Source organism: Dipodomys merriami, unplaced genomic scaffold, assembly GCF_024711535.1.
Source record: "Dipodomys merriami isolate MVZ:Mamm:240054 unplaced genomic scaffold, mDipMer1.0.p SCAF_2, whole genome shotgun sequence".
Lineage (NCBI taxonomy): Eukaryota > Metazoa > Chordata > Mammalia > Rodentia > Heteromyidae > Dipodomys > Dipodomys merriami.
In genome coordinates this window covers 32,217,870-32,245,368 of record NW_027203381.1, presented here as the reverse complement: position 1 = coordinate 32,245,368, position 27,499 = coordinate 32,217,870, and the positions used below count along the sequence as shown (strand labels likewise).

Below are 27,499 nucleotides of genomic sequence, written 5' to 3'. Positions count from 1 at the left end.
ACACGTACAGCTAGGCCCTGGTGGTCCACACCTGTAATACTAGCTACTCAGGAGGCTGAGATATGAGAATTGCGATTCAAAGCCAGCCCAGGCAGGAAAGTCTGTGAGACTCTTATCTCCAACTAACCACCAGAAAATCAGAAGTGGCGCTGTGGCTCAAGTGGTAGAGCACTAGCCTTCAGCTGAAGAGCTCAGGGACAGCACCAAGTTCCAGAGTTCAAGCCCCACAACCAACAAAAACAACAACAAAAAAACCCACAAAAATACATACATACACTAGTTCTTAAACTGAAATATTAACTTCCAAGTTCTATTGTAAAAAGATACCAGATACTCAACTAAATATGAAGAACAAAGGAAAAACTTACAATGAATTTTCTGTTTAGAAATGAATTTTCATCCTTCAGATAGGTCATATTCAGGGTAAGTAAAGTTTCCCCCTTCCATGTTTCCTTGAGGGGCTGTAAAAGTAAATATGTGGTTCCTTTGTCCTCCTCTAATTTCACAATGGAAATAATCTAAGGACTTCTATATTTTTTAATTTTTCAAATGACATTTTTTGTAGAAAGTAGGAAAACTAAAACCTTTTAAGTGTATTATGCTACAAGAAGGCTTAGAAATAAATTTTTCCCCTTAAAAATCTCATGCATTTTGAGATAAATCACTATTTGGCCCATGAGCCTTTCCATCTCTACCTATACAGAACATACTTTTTCTTGGTAAGGAAGGATGTTCTCTTTTATTATCAAAGTAAGATGCAGCTCAAACTATACTATTCAAATACAATGCTTATTTTTAGCAGATGATACAAATGAAGAATATGCACAACAGATGATTAATAGACAACAGGATTAAGACAAAAGTTGAACAAGCCTTATCAGACCTCTTTTATTTCAGAGAAATACGACATATTAATTGTGACAAAGTTGAAAAAGTATGAAAAAGGCAATAGACAAAGAGTAGAGTGGGAACAATCTAGAAAACTGAGAACCCGCAATAAGAAATACCTGTGTATAATGAGGATTCTTTCATTTCCATCAAAGTGTCTTTCCAATTACTGTACCAAGGAACACTAGCTTTAATTGACCGATCTGATAAAGAAAATATGGTACTGTTAAGCTAGACTTATGAGGTAAGTAGCATTTCTTAAACACAATGCGTGAAAAGTATGCTGATTCACATTAATGGCAAAAATAAAAAGCAAACTTTTGGTCATAAAATTAGCACCTCATTAAAATAGATAAAACTGTTTTTAAAATAACCTCCAGAGTATTATTCTGTCATAATGTAATTTCACTCAAATGAATTCAGTACTTCATCATATCTCATTTCCAGTTTTCAAGGCCATAAAAAATGCTGAGATCTAGAGTAATATAGCTCATATGCTTAGCAAGCATTGCTCAATCCCCAGCACCAAAATAAATTTTTTAAAAACTCAAAGAAGCCGAGCGTCGAGCATCGGTGGCTCACGCCTGTAATCCTAGCTACTCAGGAGGCTGAGATCTGAGAACTGCAGTTCAAAGCCAGCCCGGGCAGGAAAGTCCCTGAGACTCTTATCTCCAATAAGCCACTAGAAAACCGGAAGTGGCCCTGTGGCTCAAGCGGTAGAGCGCTCACCTTGAGCTGAAGAATGCAGGGACAGCGCCCAAGCCCAGAGTTCAAGCCCCACAACCGACCAAAAAAAAAAAAAAAAAAAACTCAAAGGAGTATTGTAAGTTAACACCAAAGAAGTTGTAAAAGTAATTTTCTTTTGGCACATAGTTGATCAGAGTTCAACTACAGGAATGCTTTTAATTGCAAAAAAAAATCGAAAAAAACAAAAAACAAAAATACAGTAACTTCTCTATAAAGAGATGCTGTAGGGCCCCAGGATTGTAAACAATGTAATTATAGGGGCTGGGAATATAACTCAGTGGTAGAGTCTTGCTTAGCATGCATGAAGTTCTGGGTTCCATTCCTTAGTACCACATAAACAGAAAGCGCTGGAAGTGGAGCTGTGGCTCAAGTGGTAGAGGGCTAGCTAGCCTTGAGCAAAAGAAGTTCAGGGACAGTGCCCAGGCCCTGAGTTCAAGCCCCAGGACTGGCAAAAAATAAATAAGTAAATTATAGAGAATTTCTCAAAACTGAATAGAAGCTACATTTTTCCTATAAACTAAATCTACTAAACCACTTGAATAGAAAGATAAATAAGGGCATTAGCATATAGATAACAGGAAAAGATTTAAGAGTCTTTTGCTATAGAACTAAATAGTGCCAAACAAAAGAATTGTAAATAAAAATTGAAATAAAAATTGAAATAAAAACTTAAGACTCCCTCAAGCCTATTCATAACCTCACCACCAAATAAGGAAGTTCACTAACAGATAAGCTTTTCTTCTGCCCAATCAGGGGTCAAATATCTGAATTCAAAAAAAAAAAAAATGCCAACATGATACCAACATGAAAGACACCAGAACTGAAAAATAATTATGAATGAGAGAAAAAATAGGACAGAATGAAATCTAAGAACAAAATAGAAACCAATCAGAATGTATTAATATCCTGGAGTTAAGGTTTTACAACAAGAAACAAGAACAGGAAGGCACAGAAAAAGGTAAATGCATAAAACTCAAAAGGGGATAAAAGGAGATAGGTTTATCAAACACTAAAATTTCAATGAAGAGTCAGAAGATAAAGCTAAGAATATTTCCCCAGAAAATAACAAAGAGAATTAGACAATATTAGAAAAAGAAGTCAATTATGATGTCACATGCCTATAACCTCAGTACTCAGGAAGTGGAGGCAAGAGGAATAGAGTTCAATACCAGACTGGAGTACATGGTGAGATCCTACCTCAAAAAAAGTAACAATAAGGTTCTCAAAAAAATAACAATAGGATAAATTCTACTCAACTTCCAACAGTAGTTCCTCAAAAAATAACAATAGGATAAATTCACCTTAACCTCCAACAGAAGAAGAACAAGTAAAGAACAAGTAAAACAACTTAGAATACAAGAACAAACATAAGAAGCTAAAATAAATTTCAAAACAGCAAGAATAAAGAGTTCCTAAAAGCTTCTAAAAATTGGAGATAGAGGGAATAAGTATCATAAAGCATAAAGCTTAAGAATACTAAAAACTAGAAGAAAGTGGAATGATTCTGATGGAAATGATTTGTAGGTATACAACCCATCAATTAACTATATAATAACATAAGAACTTTTCAAATAGTGTACCTTGCATATACTTTTCTCAAAAATGCCACTTGGAGAAGATCCTTCACCAAACCATGGAATACATTTAAAAAAAATATATGAATGAAAGACTATAAAAACAAAAGGAGACCTAACTCAATGGATTATCAGCCTTGGGTTAGATCAGCAGCACTGCAGGTGAGGAGGCGAGGAGGGAGCAAAAGAGGAAGAAAGGGAGAGAATCCCCAGGATGACAGCTGTGGAGCTTGCCTTGAGGTAACTAGTTCAAGATAAAGTACAACATTAAAGTACAAGATAAAGTACATTACCTCCCCCCATGAATGTTTTAAGATTTTTTTTTTCCTAAGTACTCTCTCTTCCCACCATTACTTTTGCCAGTGTTAGGGATCCAATTCAGACTCTTACGGTAAGCATGTATTCTATCACTAAACCATATTCTCAGTCCAAAAATATTTCTTTTAATAAAACAACAACAGATATACATAAAATACATGACCCTTTGGAGAACCATAAAGCATTAAAATTAAATCCTTCACCAAGCTGAAGGACATGGCTCAAGTGGTAGAGCACCAGCCTAAAAAGTACAAATCCAGTTACCATTTAAAAAAAATGCTCTCCCCCCAAACCAATTTTCCCTTCACTGGGGGATGATCATCCTGAAAATACATAGAATATGGAGAAAAAGAATACTTCTGAAAGACATCATGATAAATTGATTGATATTAACCTGACAAATTAAAAAAACCCACTGTGGAAGTTTCAGAGAATGAACTGTGAATTTTTTTTAAGTCAATTAACAACAGGCTCATGCCTATAATCCTAGCTACTTTGGAGGCTGAGAAAGAAGATCACAGTTCAAGCCAGCCTGGGTAGGAAAGTCCACAAGGCTTTTTTTTTTTTTTTGTCAGTCATAGGGCTTGAACTCTGGGCCTGGACACTGTCCCTGGTCTCTTCAGCTCAAGGCTAGCACTCTACCACTTGAGCCACACAGCATCACTTCTAGTTTTCTAGTGGTTTATTGGAGATAAGAGTCCCACTGACTTTCTTGCCAGGGCTGTCTTTGAACTGCGATCCTTGGATCTCAGCCCCCTGAACAGCTAGGATTATAGGCATAAGCCACTGGCACCTGGCAGTCCACAAGACTCTTATCTTCAATTAACCACTAAAAAGACAGTAGAGCTGTGGTTCAAGTGGTAGAGTACTAGCCTTGAGCACAAAAAGCTCAGGGTCAGCCCCCCAGGACCCGAATTCAAGCCCTAGGACCAAGATCCTGACACACACACACACACACACACACACACACACACACACACACACACACACACACACACACACACACACACACACACACACACACACACACACACACACACACACACACACACACCAACTTCTAAGAAAACAAACTACTAAAAATAAAAAACAAGCCAGGTGCTGGTGGCTCACATCTGTAATCCTAGCTACTCAGGAGGCTGAGATCTTAGGATCATGGTTCAAAGCCAGATACACACACACACACACACACACACACACACACACACACACACACACACACACACACACACACACACACACACACACACACACACACACACACACACACACACACACACACACACACACACACACACACACACACACACACACACACCAACTTCTAAGAAAACAAACTACTAAAAATAAAAAACAAGCCAGGTGCTGGTGGCTCACATCTGTAATCCTAGCTACTCAGGAGGCTGAGATCTTAGGATCATGGTTCAAAGCCAGCCCGGGCAGGAAAGTCTGTGAGACTCTTATCTACAATTAAACCACTCAGAAAACGGAAAGTGGCACTGTGGCTCAACTGGTAGAGTGCTAGCCTTGAGCTGAAGAGTACAGGGACAGCACCCAGGCAGAGAGTTCAAAACCGACAACCAACAAAAAAGAAAAAGAAAATACTGGTACACAATGTTTAGTCATAATACTGTAAACAGTGAATATTAACCAGAAATGATAGAAATTACATTAAAGAGATAAAGAGGAGGAGAGTAACTATGCTAAGTCTTCCTTATTACTCAAAATAAGAAGTCCATAAATAAAATTTTAAAGTGACTAAGTCACAGCAGTATAAAAATATTAACTAGAACAAACACATGCAGCAGAGAATAATACTAAGGGAATAATTACTAGAGTAAAGAATAGAATCATTTTTGTTTTTACCATATGCCTTTTCAGCACTATGTCATTTTAATAAATTGTTTAAAGGGAAAGAGGCTTTAAAAGTCAGGAAAATATCTGGAGCATAAAAAAGATACTTTATCAGGTAGACACATGCCAGAATTCCATGCCTCAGGAGACTGAGGAAGGGGGATCTTGAGTTCCAGGCCATCCTGGGCTACATAATAAGTACTAGGCCAGCCTGAGCTGCACAGATAAACTGTCTCCAAACACCAGAAAGGAAGAGGAAAAAAAAAAAAAGAATCATTTTGCATAGATGACAGGCAATGCTTCTCTGTGTTTCTTAACATTTCAGTGTATGCCGTATCTCTATTATAATGTCTTGGGATTATAACATATCTAACTTATGTTTTTTTTTTTCTTTTGCTAGATTATAATCTTATAAAGCACATCTTATTCATGTCTGTATCTGAATGCAAAATAGGGAAGAAAATCAAAATATTTGTTACATACATAATAAAATGTTTAGACCTTACAAAATAATGACAGTATTAAAGTTCTGAAAGAGGTCTTAAGAAAGGCCAAATTGTCTTGTTCTTGGAGCTGGACACAAAGTCTGGGAAACACTAAATGACTTGCTCAAGATGTCTAAATAACAAAGGATATGGTAGTAAGAAAACTTAAAACTCCAGCAACTGACTCACTGTGATTCACAGTGATGACTTAGAAACAAAGACTCAAATTATGTTTCAACTACTTTACCACTCTCTCAGCAAAATATTTAATTTTTTATTTACTTGAGACAGGGCCTTACTGTATAGCCCCCATCAGCTGTAAACTGGACATCCTCCTATCTCAGTCTCCCAAGAACTAGGATTACAGACATATAACATTATGTCAAGTTTACGAAAATATTCAAATTTTTGCATCATTTTAACATGATGACAAAAACTGATAAAAATACACATCTTCAAATTCTGATGCTTTTGATTAGTTAAGGTACAACATTCTAAATTGAAAATTATGAGTCTAGGACACAGCTCAGTACTAAAGTACATGTAAAGCCAAGTGCTGGTGGCTCATGCCTGTAATCCTAGCTACTCAGGAGGCTGAGATCTGAAGACTGTGGTTCAAAGCCAGCTCAGGCAGGAAAGTCCATGAGTCTCTTATCTCCAATTAACCACCAGAAAACCTGAAGTGGTGCTGTAGCTTAAGTGGTAGAGTGATAGCCTTCAGCTGAAGAGCTCAGGGACAGCACCAAGGCCCAGAGTTCAAGCCCCACAACCGACAAATAAATAAAGTACATGTATTAGGACCCCAATTAAATCCCCAGGACCAGAAGATAAAAATAAAATTATCAAGTTAACCTATGTTACCAGAACTAAAAATATTGGCAAGAAAGAAGACTAAGTATAGGACATTTAAATTAAAAATTCTACAACAGGTGGGTGGGTAGGAAATGGGAAGGGATGAGATGAGGAAACAAAGGAGGAGGCAACAATGCTTGTTAAGAAATGTACTGACTGAACCTTGCCCATGTAATTGTAACCCCTCTGTATGGTATTTTCACAATAAAAATAAATAAATAAAATAAAAATTCTACAATAAAAACCATGCAAGTACAACCAACTAACTCTGTAATCTAAAACATGCTATTTAAGTTCTCTGTATATAGTTAGGAAAACCTATAAATATACAATTACACTGAGTGCCAGGGATTCACGCCTGTAATCCTAAACTCTCAGGAGGCTAAGATCTTAAGATTGTAGTTCAAAGCTGACCTGGACAGAAATTTCATGAGACCTTTTTATTACCTGAAGTGGGGCTATGGCTCAAGTGGCAGAACACCAGCCTTCAGTGAAAAAAACAGTGCCCTAGGCCCTGAGTTCAAGCCTCAATAATGATTTTTTTAAAAAGTAAAAAAAAGGAGGTACCAAGACATTAAATTATAAATTATATAGAGCTAAAAATATTGCTTTAGAAGGCTGCTAAATTTTGTAAGGCTACAAAGGTAATGTATTCTTAATCTTTTCCTTCTAAATCTCTACTTATGACTTTAATAACTGGAAAACAATCACATCAATATTGTTAACTCATTCTACATATTTATGTATTATTTCATTTTTTCAGTCATTTACCATTCAAATCAGATTAAGAAGCACTGATAAAAGATTATGTATTTATGAAAGAAAAAATGCTAATTAATGGGTTTTTTTTAAAGAGCTTATATATATATAAACAAAGCCAGCTTGGGCAGGAAAGTCTGTGAGATTCATCTCCAATTAACCACCAGAAAACCAGAAATAGCGCTATGGCTCAAGTGGCAGAGTGCTCACCTTGAGCTAAAGAGCTAAGGGACATCACCCAAGCCCAGGATTCAGGCCCCACAACCAACAATAACAACAACAAAAAAAAAACTAAACACAATTAAAAATATAATCAACTTAATACTATTTAATTACAATAGTACATCATAAAATAAATTGTCTACTTTTTTCATTAAATAGATGTGTTTATCATACATATATGTTCTAGTTATGATTTAGGTGCTAAAATTATAAAGAACCAACATTCCTGCTATTGCCTTCAAACACTGTTCTATATTCCCAGACTCCTGCCTTCTGTGTGCACTCAAATATTTGCTGAATGGTTTCAAAGTCACCGAATTATTTCTTCTAACAAGAAAAAAAATTCATTTAAAAAATAGTAATAAACCTCATTACATACCACTGATGTTAAGGTCATAATCTCCCGCCGTAATCACATTAGCTACTAATCCTTCTGCAGGCTGGCTGCCAGAAACAACATCATTCAAAAGCTTTCGAATAGCTGCAGGCTGAGGTGGTTGGGTAATAATGTTGCTTACTGCTATCTTCAAATTTTTGATTATGTGGAGTTGATTATTAGGATCTCTCATATGAACTTTAAAAAAACAAAAAGAGAAAAAGACAGCTTGAAAATAATCATATACAATGCATACCAAAATCAAATTGATATCAGACAAAAAGGATGTTCAAATCCACAACTAAGAATTTCAAGTGGAACATTACTTCAGAAATATAACTGTTTTACAACACATCCTTAAATACCAAAAGGACTATTTAAATAGCCTAAAGTGCTTTCCTTTCATGCAATGCTACTGCTCCCAATTTCGCTACTGTAGGTCCTTTCCTTTCTTGTATGTTTATTAGAGTTGCCAAAATGCAGCCACCGCCCATGTCAAATCCCTAATTCTTGCCTTCACTAGGGCTTGTCTGACAGGTAAGGTCTATGATAAAAATAATGAAAAGAGTACAGGGCAAGAAAGAGGGGGAAATGCTGCATGTTAGCTTTCTTATTGTCCCTAGTCTTTTCCTTAGTTCCTATTTCACATCCTAACAAATCAAACCCATTATGGTAAAGAATGTTGATACTGGGGAGGCTGGGTATGTGCTGGAACAAGTGGTATGAAGTACCTTCTGCTAACTTGTGCAGTGAACCTAAAATTGGCCAAGAAAGTCTTTTTTCTTTTTCTTTTTCTTTTTAACCAAAAAAGAGTCAATACCCAAATCCCTTCTCCGTCCTCAAAACCCCCTCCCCTCCACCCTGTTATAGTCATTACTTTGATCTAAAAGATGTAAAACCAATTGTTCAGGACTTCAGGATTAGGAACTGGTTCTGAGGTGACTGTGGCACACAGCAGCAGTCTACAGTAGAAAATGTAAGCATCTTTTTTCATATAATGGATAGTTTCCAAAGTAATGTCAGAAGCAGTCTACCATACTTATTAAGGACAGAGTTTTTGGAGTCACACTTTAATTTAAATTCAACTAGGTTACCTTGCATAGCTTTTCTGACTTTTCTGTGCTTCCATTTCCTCCTCTTAACATGTGATTAATAATACCTACTTCTCTAGGTTATTTTAAGGATTTGGGTCATAAGCATAAGCGCTGAGCACTGTGCCTAATGACAAGTGCAACAGCAGTTACAACATTATACATTATTCCAACTGTATCATGAGTGATCATATACAGAGGCAACTCTGGAGAACTGGCTGGGGTACCTACTCATTTAAAAAAAGACAACTTTCAGTGAAAAAGTACTTTATAATTATTAAGTTGTTTTTGTTTTTTGAGACAGAGTCTCACTATATAACTTAGACAGAACTGGAATTTATCATGTAGCCCTAGTTCAAATAAGGTTCAAACCTCCTGCCTCAGCCTCCTGCATACTAGGATTGCTGTCAAGTGCCACACTCCTGCCTTGTATTAATAATTGTTTTGTGAATTATTTCTTCAAACGGTTCATACACTATTTACCTTGCCTTTCATTTAAATGGTTATAAAATGCCATTCATATATTTAAGGCAGCTTCTTGTTTTTTGCTTTAGAGACAAGAGGCTTACCATGTCGCTTAGACTGGCCTTTGAACTTTTAATACTCCTGATTCAAATTCCTAAGTGCTGGGATTATAGGGATAACATGCAGCTCCCCAGAAAAACTTAAGGTTCAGGTTTACTTATATTTTAAGTAGTTAAAACCTAAGAATAAAAAACATGGGCTGGGAAGGTGACTAAGTGGTAGAGTGCTTGCCTTGCATGCATGTAAGCCCTGGGTTCGATTCCTTAGTACCACATAAGCAGAAAAAGCCAGAAGTGGCGCTGTGGCTCAAGTGATAGAGCGCTAGCCTTGAGCTGAAGAACTGAGAGACTGTGCCCAGGCCCAGAGTTCAGGCCCCACAACCGACCAAAAATTCAAACAACAAAAAACCTAAGAATAAAAAACAGTAGCAAAAAAAATAAATAAATAAATAAGACTTGTCAAGTGGGTTGGGGGAAAAAAGAATTGTCTAAATTTCTCGTGCTTTGTTAAATCTTAAATTTTTTGTAAAAGCATAACTCTAAAATATTACAGATGACAGGAATATGTGCACACACACACACACATATATATATACATATATATATATATATATATATACAAGAAGTATATATGCAAACTCCATTCATAGTGCCTGCCTACATTACAGAAAAGTGAAATGAAACCAAGGAACGGTAGAAACAGGAATTAAATCTTACCTATGATTGCTTTGTTTTTAAAAAGAAAGATTTTTTTTTTTTAAAGCCAGTATGACAAAGGTTTGGTTTTGGTTAGTTCTAAAGAGTAAGGAATTCAACCTTTCTTTTATTGTCTGCATTGTTCTAGAATTGTTGGGTGTTTTTTATTTAAATGAACACAGACTTCTCCCCCTAATTAAACTTCCTATTGTAATTATGTAACAAAAAATAAAACAAAAAATTCAAAGTACTATGGTATATATCTGATACTTTTAAGATTACACAATATTTTTATTGAAATTGGATCATAATTGTCAACTAAAGTAAGTAGCCATGTGCATATTAAACCACTTTGTGGGTTGGGACATAGATCAGTGGTAGAGTGCTTGCCTAGCACATACAAAGCCCTGGGTTAGATTCCTGGCACCATGAGGAAGAGGAATAAATTTTACTCAAAAATTTGGTGGTAGAAAATGCTGAAATGTGCCAGTGGCTCACATCTGTAATCCTAGCTACTCAGGAAGCTGAGAACTGAGGATCTCAGTTCAAAGCCAGCCTGGGCAGGAAAGTGCATGAGACTTCTTCTCCAATAAAACACTAGAAAACCGTAAGTGGCGCTGTGGCTCAAGTGGTAGGGCACTGGCCTTGAGCTGAACTTGGGGAGACCACCCAGGCCCAGAGTTCAAGCCCCACAACTGGAAAAAAAAAAAAAAGAAAGAAAGATGCTGAAACGTAATTATTTGGTTACACCAGCATAGAGGTTAAGTTTTAATAAAATGTGTTAGGCTGGGGATATAGATCAAGGAGGGTCAAAATGTTCATGACTAAAAGAAAACTAGAAGCATCATTTCAAAAATATTTTCCTAGTTTACCAAATTTTCCTAGTTCATAGAAACGAATTAAGCTTTATCTAAGAACTACATATAGTCTTTGTAATCTCCTACATAAATGCATTCAATTTTAAAATAGTAATATACACACTTTTAAAAATTAAAGCTACAAGCCGGGCGCTGGTGGCTCACGCCTGTAATCCTAGCTACACAGGAGGCTGAGATCTGAGGATCGCGGTTCAAAGCCAGCCCGGGCAGGAGAGACCGTGAGACTCCTATCTCCAATAAACCACCAGAAAACTGGAAGTGGCGCTGTAGCTCAAGTGGTAGAGTGCTCGCCTTGAGCTGAAGAGCTGAGGGACAGCGCCCAGGCCCAGAGTTCAAGCCCCACGACCAACAAAAAAAAAAAAAAAAAAAATTAAAGCTACATGCTTTTTAAAATGTAGTGTTTGAGATTTGCTTAAAACATGTAAAGGATATGTTGAAATATGTTTGCAGTAATAAAAGAACTATTACAAAGCAAATTTATACTAATACTACTCTGTGAAGCAGAAGGCCAGTGCAAATTCTTCCAGTATTAGGAGACTGGAGAATCCAACTCAAGGGTAGAGTGCTTTTCTAGTATGCAGAAAGCCTTGGGTTCAATATTCAACACCTCAAAGGAAAAAAGGAAGTACCAGGGTCACAAAAATGTGAACATAAGTGTCAAACACTTACTAATAATATGAGTATTTTAAAGTATTTCATTAATATATTTATTTTCAGGTTTCAAAAATGTGTCTAAGGAACCCAGATGGCCCTCTATCATCTAATACATCAAGCCTAATTTCTATTTTCAAGATTCTAATGAATAGATCTCAGTTTGTTCTAACAACCTTTTTTTCATTACAGCTTTAAACTGTGTATTTTTTCCACTAAATCCTAAAGTCTCCTGAAATTACCTGGCACTGTATTTGCCAACACTGATCGCAGTACTGAAAGCTAAATTTTACCCTAACAACAACAGTATACCCACAGTCTAAAAATGGAATTTATTTAAATTTATTTTAACATTTCCTTTGCTCTTACAGGGTAAGTTTAGCTTGTTTAGTTGTAGATGTATACTGTCTGAAGTGATACTCTCATGCCTTACTGCCTAAAGGAAAGCTATCAATGAAAAATCCCCAAAGTCAACTCAATTTTAAACAGTCTGAATGGGTTCCCTCTGACCAAAAAAAAACCAGAGCTGGAGATATAGCTCAGTGATCCAGTATTTGCCTAAAACAAAACAAAGGAAAAAATCTACTAAAAACAACAACAAAAAAACTATTTTTCTCTAAATGTTTAATGCCACTGTCATCTTTATTTTAAATTTTATATCAGGTCCTAACAATCCTCATCAATAACGTCACTCATTGATCTCCCCAAATTTCATAATCTTAATATGACTACCTCACATTTATCACTAAATATGAAATCCAAAATCCCTTTCCTATAATTCAAGGACCTCCTTTAATTAGTAATTCTCAGAGCAGTTTCTCTACTGCTTCCAACCACTTGATGGTAATTTATACCTTTTGACCTTACCATTATAACACCCCCTCCCCCACATACACACACTCAAAAAGGAATGGCTGCCCTATTCCTTTATGACTTCCCTACTTATTACTAACATGCAACTCATTATATTCCTTCCCTACAGCTTTCTGGGCTGTAGAGGGAACTCAGAAGTATGTTAACAGCCTTTAGCACTGTACTGTCCAGTACAGAAAGCATCAGCTACACATGGCTCAGTAATTATGTGTGTACTCTAAACTGAGATGCAATGTAAGAGTTAACACACTAAATTTCAAGACTTAGCAAAAGAACAAATGTAATATAACCTGCATTTATTTAGCCATATTGGGTTTTCAACTCAGGACTTGTGTTTTCTAGGCAAGCACTCTACAATGAAACCACATCTGTAAGCCTCTTTTTCACTTTTTTAATGTTGCTTCTAAAATTTTAAACTATTTATGACTCTATTGGATAGCACCGCTTCTCAGTATCAATTTTAAGTATTGCCAGGATGATCTGATGATTCAGATCACAAAGTCTTGTCTTTCTCAGATATAAGAACAGTGGACAGTTAATATTTCCTCTATGCTTCAGTGCCTTTACAATTAAAGTGACAATAATAAGTGGGATTCATAGAAAACTAAAAGACAAAATATATATAGAACAGGTATTAGCGATATTATTTGGTTTTTGTTCGAAAGAGCATACCTATAGAAGTCAAACTCACTGTCAAGTGTTTGTACTTTTTAAGAATTTAGTAATGTAGAGAATCTTGTTCTTAAATGTACAAAACAGTACACTGTGGAAGGAGCTAAATTAATGCCTAAAGTACAGGCTGAAGAAACTCTTCAGAGTTCTCAAACTTGGTTTTGATAGCTCCTCTTTTAAATACAAAAGCAAACATGTAATGAAGCTATTCTAAAGACTGCCTATGCATGTAAATATGAATATGTTCAGTTCAGCACTATTTTTTTTTGAGAAATCACCATAACCAAATAGCTATCACAGTCCTTTATCTAAGAAGTTAATTATAGAATCCTTCATTTTAGAAGAAACTTCACTTGCTTTTTTTCCTACATGTCAAGATACTGGCTAAATAGTGTTTGGAGTACAACTTAGAGTACACTTGGAATAATAATTTCAAGTCCATTTTGACTGATCTTTTTTCTTTAATAAAGAATCTAAAGGTCTGGCTAAAGGTGTGACTCACTTGACAGCACCAGCCATGAACTAGCAAAACTAGCCAGAGATGTCATGAGTGCTGGAGGAAACACACACATAAACCACACACACACACACACACACACACACACACACACACACACACACACACACACACACTCTCTCTCTCTCTCTCTCTCTCTCTCTCTCTCTCTCTCTCTCTCTCTCTCTCTCTCTCTCTCTCTCTCTAAAGCTGGAGAAAATAGGTAATTCCTCAATGGATACTTCTTCCAGAGAAAAACCTCTATCAGAAAAGTCAAGTTTTGGGGCTGGGAAGGTGGCTTAGTGATAGAGTGCTTGTCAAACATGCATGATGCTCAAAAGTGGCACTGTGGTTCAAGGTAGAGTGCTCGCCTTGATCAAAAAAGCTCAGGGACAGTGCTCGGCCCTGAGTTCAAGCCCTACGACTAGCCAAAAAAAAAGAAAAAGAAAAAAGATGTCAAGTATTAGAATTTTTCTGTCCCTACAAATGCAGGTAACTCTGAATATCTACATTAACTTAGCCACTATTTTTCCTGACTTTCTCACCCTTCAGGCAAAAGGTTGTTACAAGCTTTTTGTATAAAAAAACTTTTCATTGTTTGGTTGGGACTTTAAGCACAATGCTATATACTTAAGAAAAAGTTCGGATGGTAAAAGAAAAAAAAATGTAAAAATAGCCTACAGAGATGAGCCTCACTGCTAGGTGAACTGCAGGACAACTCTCAAAGTTCAGTTTGACCCGGGGGTAGGGTGCAGATGACAGATCCAACTGCCTGTTACACCTGCAAGGAAGAGGCAGCCTCTTTCCACCTGAGTTGCCTTGCAGCCGTCTTAATTCCTTCCTATGGCTGATGACCACAGTCTCCTCCGGGGGCTCGCTGTCTTATTAAGAGGAAGCAACAACAGAGCGACTAGAAAATGCGGGATGTTAGGACCACGCCGTACTGACCACCTCACACCCGGCCCCTCCGCCACGCCGCCACCCGGGGGGCACCGCGGGGCCGCAGCTCCCGACGCCGCCGCCGCCGCCGCCGTACCGCGTCCACTCCGGGATGTAAACACCGCCCTACGCTCTCCGGCCTGCCCCGCCACTTGCCGCTCCCCGGGCCACCGCGTCGCTTGAACCCCGTGGGGTGAGGAGGGGGGGAGGGAAGGAGAACAGCACATACCCTCGGAAGTGAGGCGAGAGAAGGGCTTCAGCAGCTCCGCGAAGCTCAGGTGATTGAGACGCGTGAGCCGCTCGGCTTCGTCGCTGCACAGCGCGGCCACACAGGGGACGAAGGAGTCCGGGATGAGCTCCTGCACTGATTGTACGCACTGGGCCATCGCCGCGGCTCAGACGACCGCGGCGCCCGCCCTGCGGCCCTCCCTCACAGCGGATCCCGCCGCTGCCGCAGCTACCGCCGCCGCCCGCCCGCCAGCCCGGCCGGGCGGCGCCCCACACAGGAGCCCGCAGACGAGTGGAAGCCACAGACGCCGCCGCTTCGGCTCCCCGGAGCACCCAGCACCCAGCCCTCCCCGGCACCGCCGCTCCTCAGCGCACTCCCTGGTGTCTTCGCATTCTACCCTGACAGGTGGGGACGCCGACAGCCACCAACTTTTAGTCCTCCTGACAGTAAAACCTTGGTCACGGCCCGACCGGAACCGCCATGTTCAGGCCGAACCCTGACCCACCGGCAGTACTCCTCCCGACAGCCCCCGCGCTAGACCCTCACGTGACCCTGTCAAAGGAGCGCCCCGGGGGCGGGGAATACAGCGGAGGCGAAGGAAGTAGAGGCCGATTGGGAGTTTCAAACCGGAAGTAGCGTGATGGGTGGTTCCTTAGAGGGGCGTGGCGGAGTCGGAGAATGAGCGCGGTGGGCGGAGCCAGGAGGGGCCGGCGCACCTCTTTGGTTGGATTGTGGGCGGGGCGTCGGAAAGCAGCTGCCTGAGGTCGGGCTGTACCTGGCTCTGAGCAGGTGCAATGACTGGTAGAGGCTCGCTCTCAGGCCAGCCTTTTGTGTTGCCCCACAGACTCGACGTGGCTGCGATTCGTGCTGGTTACTAACTCTTTTCCCCCACTACCCCACGAAACAGCAAAGGGCACCTGCTCTGAGAAGAAGGGAAGCTGCCTACCAGATGCTTGGACTCCCAACTCCTTCTGGGCTGCCTGAGATGAACTGTATCCTTTGAACACAATCATGGCTGTTTAGAAACGGATTCAACCACTGAGCAGAAAACTGTGCCATTGTGGGTGCTCCTGTTAACACGAGTGTAAGGGGAAAATCCTGAGCTACGACTGCCTTTTGGTCCAAGGGATTAGGTGTGGCCTGAGAGCATCCCCTTACACTCTGCTAGTGTTTGCTTCATAGTGGTGGAGGTAAGGGAAGGCAGTATTTATATGCTATGTAGAGTCCTGAATTGGTTTCCATTCCTGGTTTTCATTTTTTAGAGCTTCTATAAAATAAGTAGAAGTGAATGGAAGGAATTTTACTGTATTGTGTCACCAATATAAGGACAGGCAAATTGTAACGCTGTATCTTGGTTTTGAGGTACGATGATTAAAGAGGCTTCCCAACATTAGGCTCTCATATTGTAGGACCCGTTGGCACTCTGGTATTTACCATGGTAAGAATTTGTGACAGATAAGGCAGAGTTGAGGTATTGATAGGCCTTGCTCCTGTAAACTGAGAAATGGGAGGTAGGGAAGGACAGCTGAACCCAGTAACAAAGACACATTAGCTATAGATCAATTTAGGAAAGAAAACTAAGGATCTAGAAATTTGTTTTCTTAAAACTATCTACACCTTGCAGAAATGTTTTGTTTTTATGCCCCAGTTCCTGGGGCAAAAATATTTTATAATCCCTGTGAATGTTCCTAGTACCAATCCTTCATCCTTTGTGTTCCAGTCCTTCATCCTTAGTTGTATGAGATCCTCATCCTTTGTGAGGATCTCATACAACTAAGTGCAATTGAAATGATAAAATAGAGTTTTTATAACAGGGCTCTGAAATGCAAATACACTGCCTTTCTCTAGTATTTAACTGAAAATAAATTTTAAAAGGCAATTTACTTTTTTTTTCTTTTTGCCACTCCTTGGGCTTGAACCCAGTGCCTGGGCGTTGTCCTTCAGCTTCTTTTGCTCAAGGCTAGGACTCTACCACTGGAGCCGCAGCACCATCTCCAGCTTATTCTGTTTATATGGTACTGAGGTATCAAACCCAGGACTTCATGTATGCTAGACAAGCACTCTACCACTAAGCCACATTCCCAGCCTGGCAATTTACTTTTATGTTGGAAACAAAACTAGCTCTATTAGACTCTCTGAGTACTTTCAAGTATAATTTAGTCTTGCAGAACATAATTCACAGGCCATAAAATCCACAGCTTTCAAGGATATACACCTTTCAGTCAATTTCAGTGTGTTCAGAAAGTTGTGCAACCATACTACTTTCTAATTCTGGAACACTTTATCTCTTGAAAAAGAAGACTGGCACTTTACATCCTTTGGACTCAGACTGCAACATCTACTTCTTCCAGAATTTCTAACCTAACAACCATTCCTGTGAATTTCAGACTTGTCAGCCCCCCTAATCACCTCACCCATATTTACCCATCAATATATCTATAAGGAAAATACCAGAAGCTTGTGGGGAATGTGGCTTAGTGGTAGAGTTCTCACCTAGAAGTTATGAAGCCCTGGGTTCAATTACTCAGTACCATATATACAGAGAAAGCCTGAAGTGGCACTGTGGCACTAGCCTTGAGCAAAAGAAGCTCAGGGACAGTGCCCAGGCCCTTAGTTCAAGCCCCAGGACTGGCAAAAAAAAAAAAAAAAAAAAAAAAAAAAACAGAAGCTTGCTACAAGTCAGAAAGGAGAACAGGAAGTTTTACCTACCTAGAGACTGAGCTCTAGAGCTGGCCACTTTCAGGCAAAAGACTGGAGTTCAACCAATCTAAGTTTAATTCTGGTAAAAGATTTTAATTCTTGTTAGGGAATGACTTTGACCAGGTAAGTCCATATGTATTATCTCCCAACATTTAAGCCAGAGATCCTCTCATTTTTGGCCATACATTCAGGTGGGAAAATACTGGTACCTCTAGTAATGATCCCTTTTTGCCTAGGGCTAGTCTACCCTATTCCCCAGTCATATTATTAATCCACTGATAGTCAAGGCCAATGGGAGGAAAACAGATGCTGGGCATTTCAGGGGAAGGAGAGGAAGAAAAAGTTTCTCTCATCCATGCACACTTGAGCAAGGAAAAATGGAGCCCCAGTAACAGCTCTTCCAGACAAGTTAGTAGCCTGCCTGAAGATGGAACCAGTAACAAGAAAGTTTTGATCACTTTTCTGAGCCTTGACACAAGCCTAACCTGAAGCTAAAACTACTTCTGCACTGTCCAGTCAAGTGGCCTTCAGTCAATTTGTGGTGTCATTTCAGTCAAATTGTGGTGAGTTCTATCTTTAAAGTATCATAAAGTTTGATTCTAACTGGTTGAATTAAAGATATATCCACATCTTAACCCTGGAGCCTGTGAATATAATCACTTTTTTTTCTAGAAAGCGGATCTTTTCAGATATAATTAAGTTAGAGATCTTAAGGTGAGATCATCCTGTATTGTCTTAGTAAACCCAAATAACAAGTTCCAATGATAAAGGTCCTAATCAGTAAACATAGAACAGAAGGTCATACTGCAGATGAGACAGAGATGAGAGAGATGCAGCCAAGAGTTATGCACACTTAAAACTGGAAGAGGCGGAAGGATTCTTCCCTAGAGCTCAGAGACTGTCTGGCCTCAAAAGTGTGAAAGAATAAGCTTCTATTGGTGTGTGTGTGTGTGTGTGTGTGTGTGTCAAAAGTGTGAAAGAATAAGCTTCTATTGGGGTGTGGTGTGTGTGTGTGTGTGTGTGTGTGTGTGTGTGTGTGTGTGTGTGTGTGTGTGTGTCCTGAGAAGGACCTGGGCACTATCCCTTAATATTTTTTGCTCTAGGCTAGCACTTTTACCACTTGAGCCACAGCTTCACTTCTGCTTTTTGGTGGATAGATGGAGATCAGAGTCTCAAGGACTTTCCTGCCTCTTTTTGTTGGGTCTTCGTCCCACCCACGAAAGACGGACAGGGTCCGAGGAAAGGTAAGTGCGGCGTTAGCCCATTCCCCAGCCTCCCTCAGCCCGGGAGACAATCAGACACAGTGGGGAGCCAAATCCAGCAGGTAGAAAACTCGTTTATTAACAGAGAGCAGCCATTTTTAAAGCCAAAAAGGGCGGGTGGCATGGCAAGGGAGGAAGAGGAACCAATCACTGTCAAGGTCACACCCTATCATGCACCTAAGCCTTCACGGGCTGGTTAGGCAATGATCATAAGGCAAATTGGGCTCTGCCCACTCTACTCTCTCCCAGCGCCATCTTTGCTGCCCATGTGCTCTACAGTAAATTGGGCTCTGCCCACTCAACTCCCTCTCAGCGCCATCTTTGCTGCCCATGTGCTCTGCATCTTTTGGCTTTGAACCTTGATCCTCAGATCTCAGCCTTCTGAGAGGCTTGAGCCTCTGGTACCTGGCTAATTTCTGTTGTTTTAAACCACCAAGATATTCTTATTTGTTATTATAGAAAGTGTCCTGGACATTTCTTACAAATGGAAGCATATAGTATGTAACTTACTGTGTCTAGTTTTTTTCACTTAGTAAAATGTTTTCAAGGTCTACTCATGTGGTAGGTAGTATGAATTATTACTTTATTCATTTGGGGGATAGGCCTAAATAGATTTTGCCTATGGACTGACTGCAGTCTAATCTACACACAATTGACTGCTGTCATATCTACACACAATAGTGCTTCCTGTGAGTAACTTTACCATACAAATTTATTTCCATCCTAGTATATTTTGGCCTTTTCTCTTTTTTTTTCTTTTTGGCAATGTACTGTTTGAACTGAAAACTCCTTAAAAGTGGCTCATACCTGAAATCTTACCTACGCACAAGCTGAGATCTGAGGATCAAGGTTCAAAGCCAGGCAGGATAGAAGAGTTGGTGAGACTTATCTCCAATTAACCAGCAAAAAGCTAGAAGCAGTGCTGTGCTCCAGTGTTAGAATACCAGGCTTGATTTTGAATGCTATTATCGGCACACACACACACACACACACACACACACACACACACACACACACACACACACACACACACACACACACACACACACACACACACACAGATACTTAGAGTAGTAGCCATAGTTGTAGACTATCCAGTATTATTTTGCCTTTTTGAGACAAGGTCTTTCTGTTAGCCCAAGCTGGCCATGAACTCATGTTCCTCCTTGGATTCCAACCTCCTAAGTGCTGTGATTATAATGTAGATATATGCCACCATGCCCAGCTTGGCCATTAGTTTTTAAAGCAGTAAAACAGAAACTAAGACTAGACATGGTTTTTCAAATTGGTAATCCAAACTATTCTGAGTCTGAGGCAAGGGGGTCATGAGTTTGAGCCTAGCCTAGGCAGCATAACAAGGCCTCGTTTCAAACAATGTACACAATGAAACTCCCTCCTGTATAATATAAGCTAATAAGAAATTGTAAAAACAAACAGAACTAAACTAAATTTGCCCTTCAGACAAAGAAAAGAATGTTATAGCAAATATGACTGCAAGTAAAAGTGGGATGAAGTTCACAGGAGAAAGGGAAGAATTAAGGGCTTCATGGACCAAAACCTAGGACTCTGTACCAGCAGGATTCTTTATATTTTATCTCTAACTCTATTTAGTTTCATTTTTCAGGAAGCTTTTCTCTACCTAGTGGTGTCTTCCCACATTCTCAGAACATATACTCTTAACCTAAAAAATTAAGCAGATATGGAATCTTTTGTTCCCAGCATCACTTTATCCATCCCAGGTAATGCCTCTGCTTTTTTTAAATTGTATCATAGGCCTTCTCTGAACCAATCAATTTCCAGAAGGAATGGTCTATTACTAACTAGGTACAGGTCATGTTTCTGCTTTCATGGGCAGGGAGAAAGGATCTGTGACTAGAGCAATAGAGATAGAGAAGTTGACCAACCAGGGCTGGGAGGGTGGCTCAGTGGTAGAGCGCTTGCCTTGCATGCATGAGGCCCTGGGTTCGATTCCTCAGCACCACATAAGCAAAAAGGAAAAAAGCTGGAATTGGCGCTGTGGCTCAAATGGTAGAGCACTATCCTTGAGCTGAAGAGCTGAGGGACAGCGCACAGGCCCAGAGTTCAGGCCCCGCAACAGGACCCAAAACACAAACAAACAAAAAAGAAGTTGACCAACCAAATAAAGTCAGTACCCATCACATAATACAAACTGCCCATTGGCTTCTCAGTATCAATACATACCCTTTTCCCCATATTTATGATTTTAAGAATACCTCTATCTAGTAATTATCCCCGTTAAAACTGAAAATAGACTAGTGTTCTATCCAGAGGCAGACAAACATCATATTCAGGTACTATACCTTGTTTCAAACCCAGGGTTCTCTGGATATCTTCTCTCTCTGGTCAAATCTGGATATGGTTCTTCATGGTCCTATTATCAGTAGCAAACTTCAAATAAAAAACAACTCCACTGACAGTAGACGAATACAGGAAAACCTTAATTCCCCTTTTGTTTATGGCAGAAGAACTTAGATTTGAACTCAGGGCCTTGCACATGCTAGGCAGCCCTTTGTCACTTGAGACACACTCCATTCCCTCAATCCCATTTTTAAAAAAAGAATTTATAATTATCATTGGACAGAGACAGTAAAAGCTTATTCTCCAGCCAGTGGAATGAATCCTATAAATCCTGTAAACTACTGTTCCCCCTATTATTTTTTCCTTCTAGGAGATGTCCTTAGTAAATGTCCTCATTCCTGAGAGGGATGAACCAAGTAAGGAAAGTAAAATCTCTTAAAGCCTCTACCCATTTCTCATTTGCCAATTATAAAGACTAGAATTATTTTTGCTGTTTTTGTTTTCTTTTGTTCTGTTCATTTGTCTGTCTTTGGGAGCATACCGGGAGGCACAGAAATGGAGGGACAAAGGGTGAACAAATGCTGCAATTGTACTCACTGAATACTATATTAAAAATAAACTATACAACTTGAGGGTGAGTAGGGGAAACTTGGAGCGGGAGGGAAGAAGCGACATTGTCAAAAAAAATGTACTCTGTACTTGACTTATGTAACTGTAACCTCTCTGTACTTTTATAAGAAAAATTTGAAAAATTTTAATAATAAAAAAAATAGAGGACCTTGGGGAAAAAGAGACAAGAATTATCTGAGAGGATTCTTTAGGGTAATTGAATACAAAGTCAATGATGGATATACATCCTTTCCAGCTTATTGGCCCAGCATCTTACAGCATGTCCTCATCTACAGGGTTAAAATCTGGGTTCTATCTACAGCAATAGAGCAATAGTGGGTGGTGGAGGGGTGGTAAAAACCACATTTCTAATGATGTAGTTCAACTCACTGGACTGCCATAAGCAATTTCAAACAACCCTAGTAAGTCTCATAATCACATCTAACTCTGAAGGAGATTAGAAATTTTGGCTTCTAGGATTCTGTGTCTATATGAAGAGAACCAATGACAAATAAAAATAGCATTTCCATTATTGTTTACCACATATCAGGCATGATGCTTTACTAGAGCCTAGTACTTCTCCTTCTCTCACATTTTCCAGTACAGAAACTGAAGCACAGCCAGGCACGGATGGCTCACACTATAATCCTAGCTACTCAGGAGGCTGAGATCTGAGGATTGTGGTTCAAAGTCAGTCCGGGCAGAAAAGTCCGAGAGACTCTTTTTTTTTTTTTTGGGTCCGGTCGTGGGGCCTGAACTCTGGGCCTGGGCGCTGTCCCTCAGCTCTTCAGCTCAAGGCTAGCGCTCTACCACTTGAGACACAGTGCCACTTCTGGCTTTTTTCTTTTTGCTTATGTGGTGCTGAGGAATCGAACCCAGGGCCTTGAGCATGCAAGGCAAGCACTCTACCACTGAGCCACCTTCCCAGCCCCTCCGAGAGACTCTTATCTCCAATAAACCACTAGAAAACCAGAAGTGGCACTGTGGCTCAAGCAATAGAGCGCTCACCTTGAGCTGAAGAGCACAGGGACAGCGCCTAGCCCAGAGTTCAAGCCCGACAACCAACGAAAGAAAGAAAGAAAAGAAAGGGGCTGGGAAGGTAGCTCATCGGTAGAGTGCATGCCTTACAAGCATGAGGCCCTGGGTTCGATTCCTCAGTACCACATAAACAGAAAAAGCCAGAAGTGGCGCTGTGGCTCCACTGGTAGAGCGCTAGCCTTGAGCTGAAGAGCTGAGGGACAGTGCCTAGACCCAGAGTTCAGGCCCCATGACTGGCAAAAAAAAAAAAAAAAAAAAAAAAGAAAGAAAAGAAAGAAGCTGAAGCACAGAGCAGTTGATTAGCTTGGAGTAAGTTGCTTTCCCATGGAAATGTTCTTGTTTTGAGAGCACCTACACACATTTTAGTTTGTAGAAATATGCAATGCTTTAGCAAGATGTCTGTCACTTTGATGACTTACTTACCTTTCCCAAATTATCATCTTCTTTATGCTTAGAACATTAGAACTAGGGCTGGGAAGGTGGCTCAGTGGTAGAGCGCTTGCCTTGCACGCATGAGGCCCTGGGTTCGATTCCTCAGCACCACATAAGCAAAAAGAAAAAAAGCTGGAAGTGGTGCTGTGGCTCAAGTGGTAGAGCGCTAGCCTTGAGCTGAAGAGCTGAGGGACAGTGCCCAGGCCCAGAGTTCAGGCCCACGACTGACCAAAAAAAAAAAAAAAACAAAAAACAAAAAACATTAGAACTAGAAAATTTCTGTTCATTTAAATATGGAGATCTGAGTCTGCACTTTCCACTATGATTAAATTTCACTTATTTCAACAGCAGATGGTGCTATTGAGTATTGGCTTCTAAAAATAAGAACTAGGGATTCCTAGTTATGTTATATAGAAGATACTTACCTGTCTCTGAAAGCATTGGGAGTTAGAAAACGCCTTAAAAATATTTGTAGATTAGGGGCTGGGAAGGTGGCTCAGTGGTAGAGTGCTTGCCTTGCATGCATGAGGCTCTGGGTTCGATTTCTGAGCACCACATAAGCAGAAAAAGCTGGAAGTAGCGGGCTAGGAAGGTGGCTCAATGGTAGAGCGCTTGCCTTGCATGCCCTGGGTTCGATTCCCCAGCACCACATAAGCAAAAAGAAAAAAGCTGGAAGTGGCACTATGGCTCAAGTGGTAGAGCGCTAGCCTTGAGCTGAAGAGCTGAGGGACAGTGCCCAGGCCCAGAATTCAGGCCCCACAACCGACAAAAAAAATTGTAGATTGAAGGTTTATTACTCTGAAAATTTTGTGCTAGGCTGGGCATGTGGCTTAGTGATAGAATGTTCACCTATCATTCATGAGGCCCTGAGTTCGATTCCTCAGTGCCACATAAAAAGAAAAAGCCAGAAGTGGCACTGTGGCTCAAGTAGTAGAGTGCTAGCCTTGAGCAAAAGAAGCTCAGGGACAGTGCCTAGGCACCCAGTTCAAGCCCCAGGACTGGCAAAAAAAAAAAAGTGCTGAATTATTCTAATACACTTTTAAAATAAGTTTTAATACATAACTCATAGACTAATGTAACTTAGTGGTAGTGTGTGCCTAGCATGTACAAAGCCCTAGGTTTGGTCCCAAGCACTACAAAAAATAAATTTGATACGTATGTATACACACATGCTATACCTCGATGGTAATGTGTGTGCTAAGTGTACACAAGGCCCTGAGCTCATTTGCACTCTCTTTCTTTGTCATACACTCTCTCTGTGTGTTACACACACACACACACACACACACACACACACATTTTTCTTTCTTAATAGTGCTGGTGGTCAAACCCAGAGCCTCACAAACACTAATCAAGCACACTAGCAACTGAGCTGTATCCCTCCCCAGTCTTACCCACACTTTTTATTTTATATGAAATATTAAGATGATGTGTTAAAGTTGGAGATGGAGATATGGCTCAAATGATAGAATGCCAGCCATGAGCAAAAATGAAATGCTAAAGCTAAGAGCACATGCCTGTAATCCCAGCATTCAGGAGGCTGAAGGAGGAAGATTGTGAATTTGAGGCTGTCCCAGGCTAGAGAACAAGTTCAAAGCCAGCTTGGACTATATAACAGCACTTTGTCTCAAAACTCAGAAAAGGAGAGCCTGGTACTGGTGGCTCAAGCCTATAAAACTTAACTACTCAAGAAGCTGATATCTATGGGTAGTGGTTTGAAGCCACCCTGGGCAAGAAAGTCCGTAAGGCTCTTATCTCCAGTTAATCCCCAGAAAACTGGAAGTGGTACTGTGGCTCAAAGTGGTAGAGTGCTAGTCTCCCCACCCCCTCCCCCAAGCCCTGGGGACTGAATTCAGGGTTGGGGCACTGTCCCTGAGCTTCCTTTGCTCAAGGCTAGCACTCTACCCCTGAGCCACAATGCCATTTCTGGCTTTTGCTATTTATGTGGCTCTGAGAAATCGAACCCAGGGCTTTATGCATGCTGGGCAAGCACTCTTCCACCAAGCCACATTCCTGGTCCTAGAGTGCTAGTCTTGAGCAAAATAGCTCAGAGACAGCACCAAGGCCCTGACTTCAAGTCCCACAACCCACCAAAATAAAAATCAGAAAAGGAAGAGAAGAAGGAAGAAGAGGAAGAGACAGCAACCACCTTTAAAGACTATAATACCAAAGACTGTGGATTTCATATAAAAACAAATATACCAAAATGTAGATCAGTTAGTTAGAATTTAACAGCAAAAAAAAAAACCCTCACATTTAAGTATAATTGGTCTTAGTGCAGTGACACCAAAATAATAAATGAGCCGGACACTGGTGGCTCACGACTATAATCCTAGCTACTCAGGAAGCTGAGATCTGAGGATCGCAGTTCAAAGCCAGCCTGGGCAGGAAAGCCCATTAGACACTTATCTCCAATAAACCACCAGAAAACCAGAATTGACACTGTAGCTCAAGTGGTAGGGTACTCGCCCTGAGCTGAACAGCTGAGGGACAGAGTCTAGGCCGAGTTCAAGCCCCATGACCAACAAAAAAAAAATTTTTAATAATAAAATATTAAATGAGGAAAAAATAGTCTTTTCAACAAATGATGCAACAACAGGATAACTACATGCAAAAGAATGTACTTGGTGAGCGAGGTAAGCCAAGAGTAAAGAGACAAATGGCACATGATCTCCCTGATATGTGGATGTTAAATCCAAAATGCAAGGAGATACAACAAAGTAAACAGGGCTTGAGAAACAAAGGATTCCACTCATTTTGTTCTATGTTCTTGACTATGGTATATAGATATAGATATATAGATATATGAGCCCATCTGAGGGACTAGGAGGAGGACACAAACAGAGAGAAACATACAACAGAGGGGCCCATCAACTGCGCTGGACATTGATAAAAATGAACTAAGCAACTCAGGGCAGCGTTGGGAGGGAGGGAATACAAGGGAAAGAGGGAACAGCTTACACTGAACAAAAGGAAAGAAATGTAAATATCACCCAATGTGGAAGAAATAGTTGTATTGTCAAAGCTCATAGAATTCACAAGCTTTATAGACTACGATAATGACAATTTGCCTCATGAAAGTTAAAATGTGTTTGTGACTTTAACTTAGTATCACTAGCTCACAATACTGTGAGATTTGTGAAATTTATGTAATCACTTAATCACAATAAAAAATTATTAAAAAAAAAAAAAAAAGAATGTACTTGGGGCTGTGGCCTGTAACTTACTGGTAAAGCACATGTCCTAGTGTGCACAAAGCCCTGTATTCAATCCTCAGAATTGAAAAGAAAAAAAAAAGAAATAATGAAGTTGGACTCTCTACTTCACATAATTTACAAAAATTAAAACTTATCCGGTGTCTCACTCCTGTAATCCTAGATACTCAAGAGGCTATCTGAGGATCGAAGTTCAAAGCCAGCCCAGGTAGGAAAGTCCATGAGACTGTTATGGCCAATTAACCACCAGAAAACTGGAAGTGGCTCTGGGGCTCAAGTGGTAGAGTGCTCGCCTTGAGCTAAAGAGCTAAGGAACAGTGCCCAGGCCCAGAGTTCAAGCCCCATGACCAATTAAAAGAAAAAGTACCAAAGATGTATATGTAAGAGCTAGATCTATAGTACTCTTAGAAGAAAACATAGATGTAACTCTTATAACCTGATATTAGGCATTCCATAGGACAACAAAAACTTGAGCAACAAAAGAAAACAAGGGCCAAGAATTGTAGTACTCACCTGTAATCCCAGAACTTCAGAGGCAGAGGCAGAGGCAGTAGGATAGCATATTTGAGACTAGTCTGGACTCCATAGCAAGTCCCATACTAGATTAGAATATAGGGAAATTCCCTGTCTCAGAGAAAGATGGAGACAGAGAAACTAAACATCCTGGGGCTGGGAAGGTGGCTCAGTGGTAGAGCGCTTGCCTTGCATGCATGAGGCCCTGGGTTTGATTCCTCAGCACCACATAAGCAAAAAGAAAAAAGCTGGAAGTGGTGCTGTGGCTCAAGTGGTAGAGTGCTATC

At 40.1% G+C, this 27,499-nt stretch overlaps 1 protein-coding gene and 1 long non-coding RNA gene across 10 annotated transcripts in view; one reads left to right on the top strand and one right to left on the bottom strand.

Annotated features, from left to right (window-relative positions):
• Trappc8 (trafficking protein particle complex subunit 8) overlaps nucleotides 1–15,637 on the bottom strand; it is a 79,410-nt gene extending 63,773 nt beyond the window's left edge. For 3 of the 6 annotated variants that reach the window (XM_070029382.1, XM_070029384.1, XM_070029383.1), the window contains exons 1-3: nucleotides 15,125–15,637; nucleotides 8,079–8,273; nucleotides 1,008–1,091 (exon numbers count right to left, since the gene is read on the bottom strand). In XM_070029382.1, coding sequence (XP_069885483.1) covers nucleotides 1,008–1,091; nucleotides 8,079–8,273; nucleotides 15,125–15,281 — 436 coding nt within the window. In that variant the 5' untranslated portion in view covers nucleotides 15,282–15,637. The remainder of the gene's footprint in view (nucleotides 1–1,007; nucleotides 1,092–8,078; nucleotides 8,274–15,124) is intronic. The other 3 variants (XM_070029387.1, XM_070029385.1, XM_070029388.1) reach the window with 1 other exon arrangement.
• A 189-nt stretch (nucleotides 15,638–15,826) lies between these two features.
• The window catches only part of LOC138831585 (uncharacterized), a 31,525-nt gene continuing 19,852 nt past the window's right edge, over nucleotides 15,827–27,499 (top strand). For 2 of the 4 annotated variants that reach the window (XR_011373388.1, XR_011373385.1), the window contains exons 1-2: nucleotides 15,827–16,116; nucleotides 18,316–18,387. This is a non-coding gene — a long non-coding RNA (uncharacterized lncRNA). Of the gene's footprint in view, nucleotides 16,117–18,315; nucleotides 18,388–18,927; nucleotides 19,069–27,499 lie in introns of all 4 variants that reach the window. The other 2 variants (XR_011373386.1, XR_011373387.1) reach the window with 2 other exon arrangements.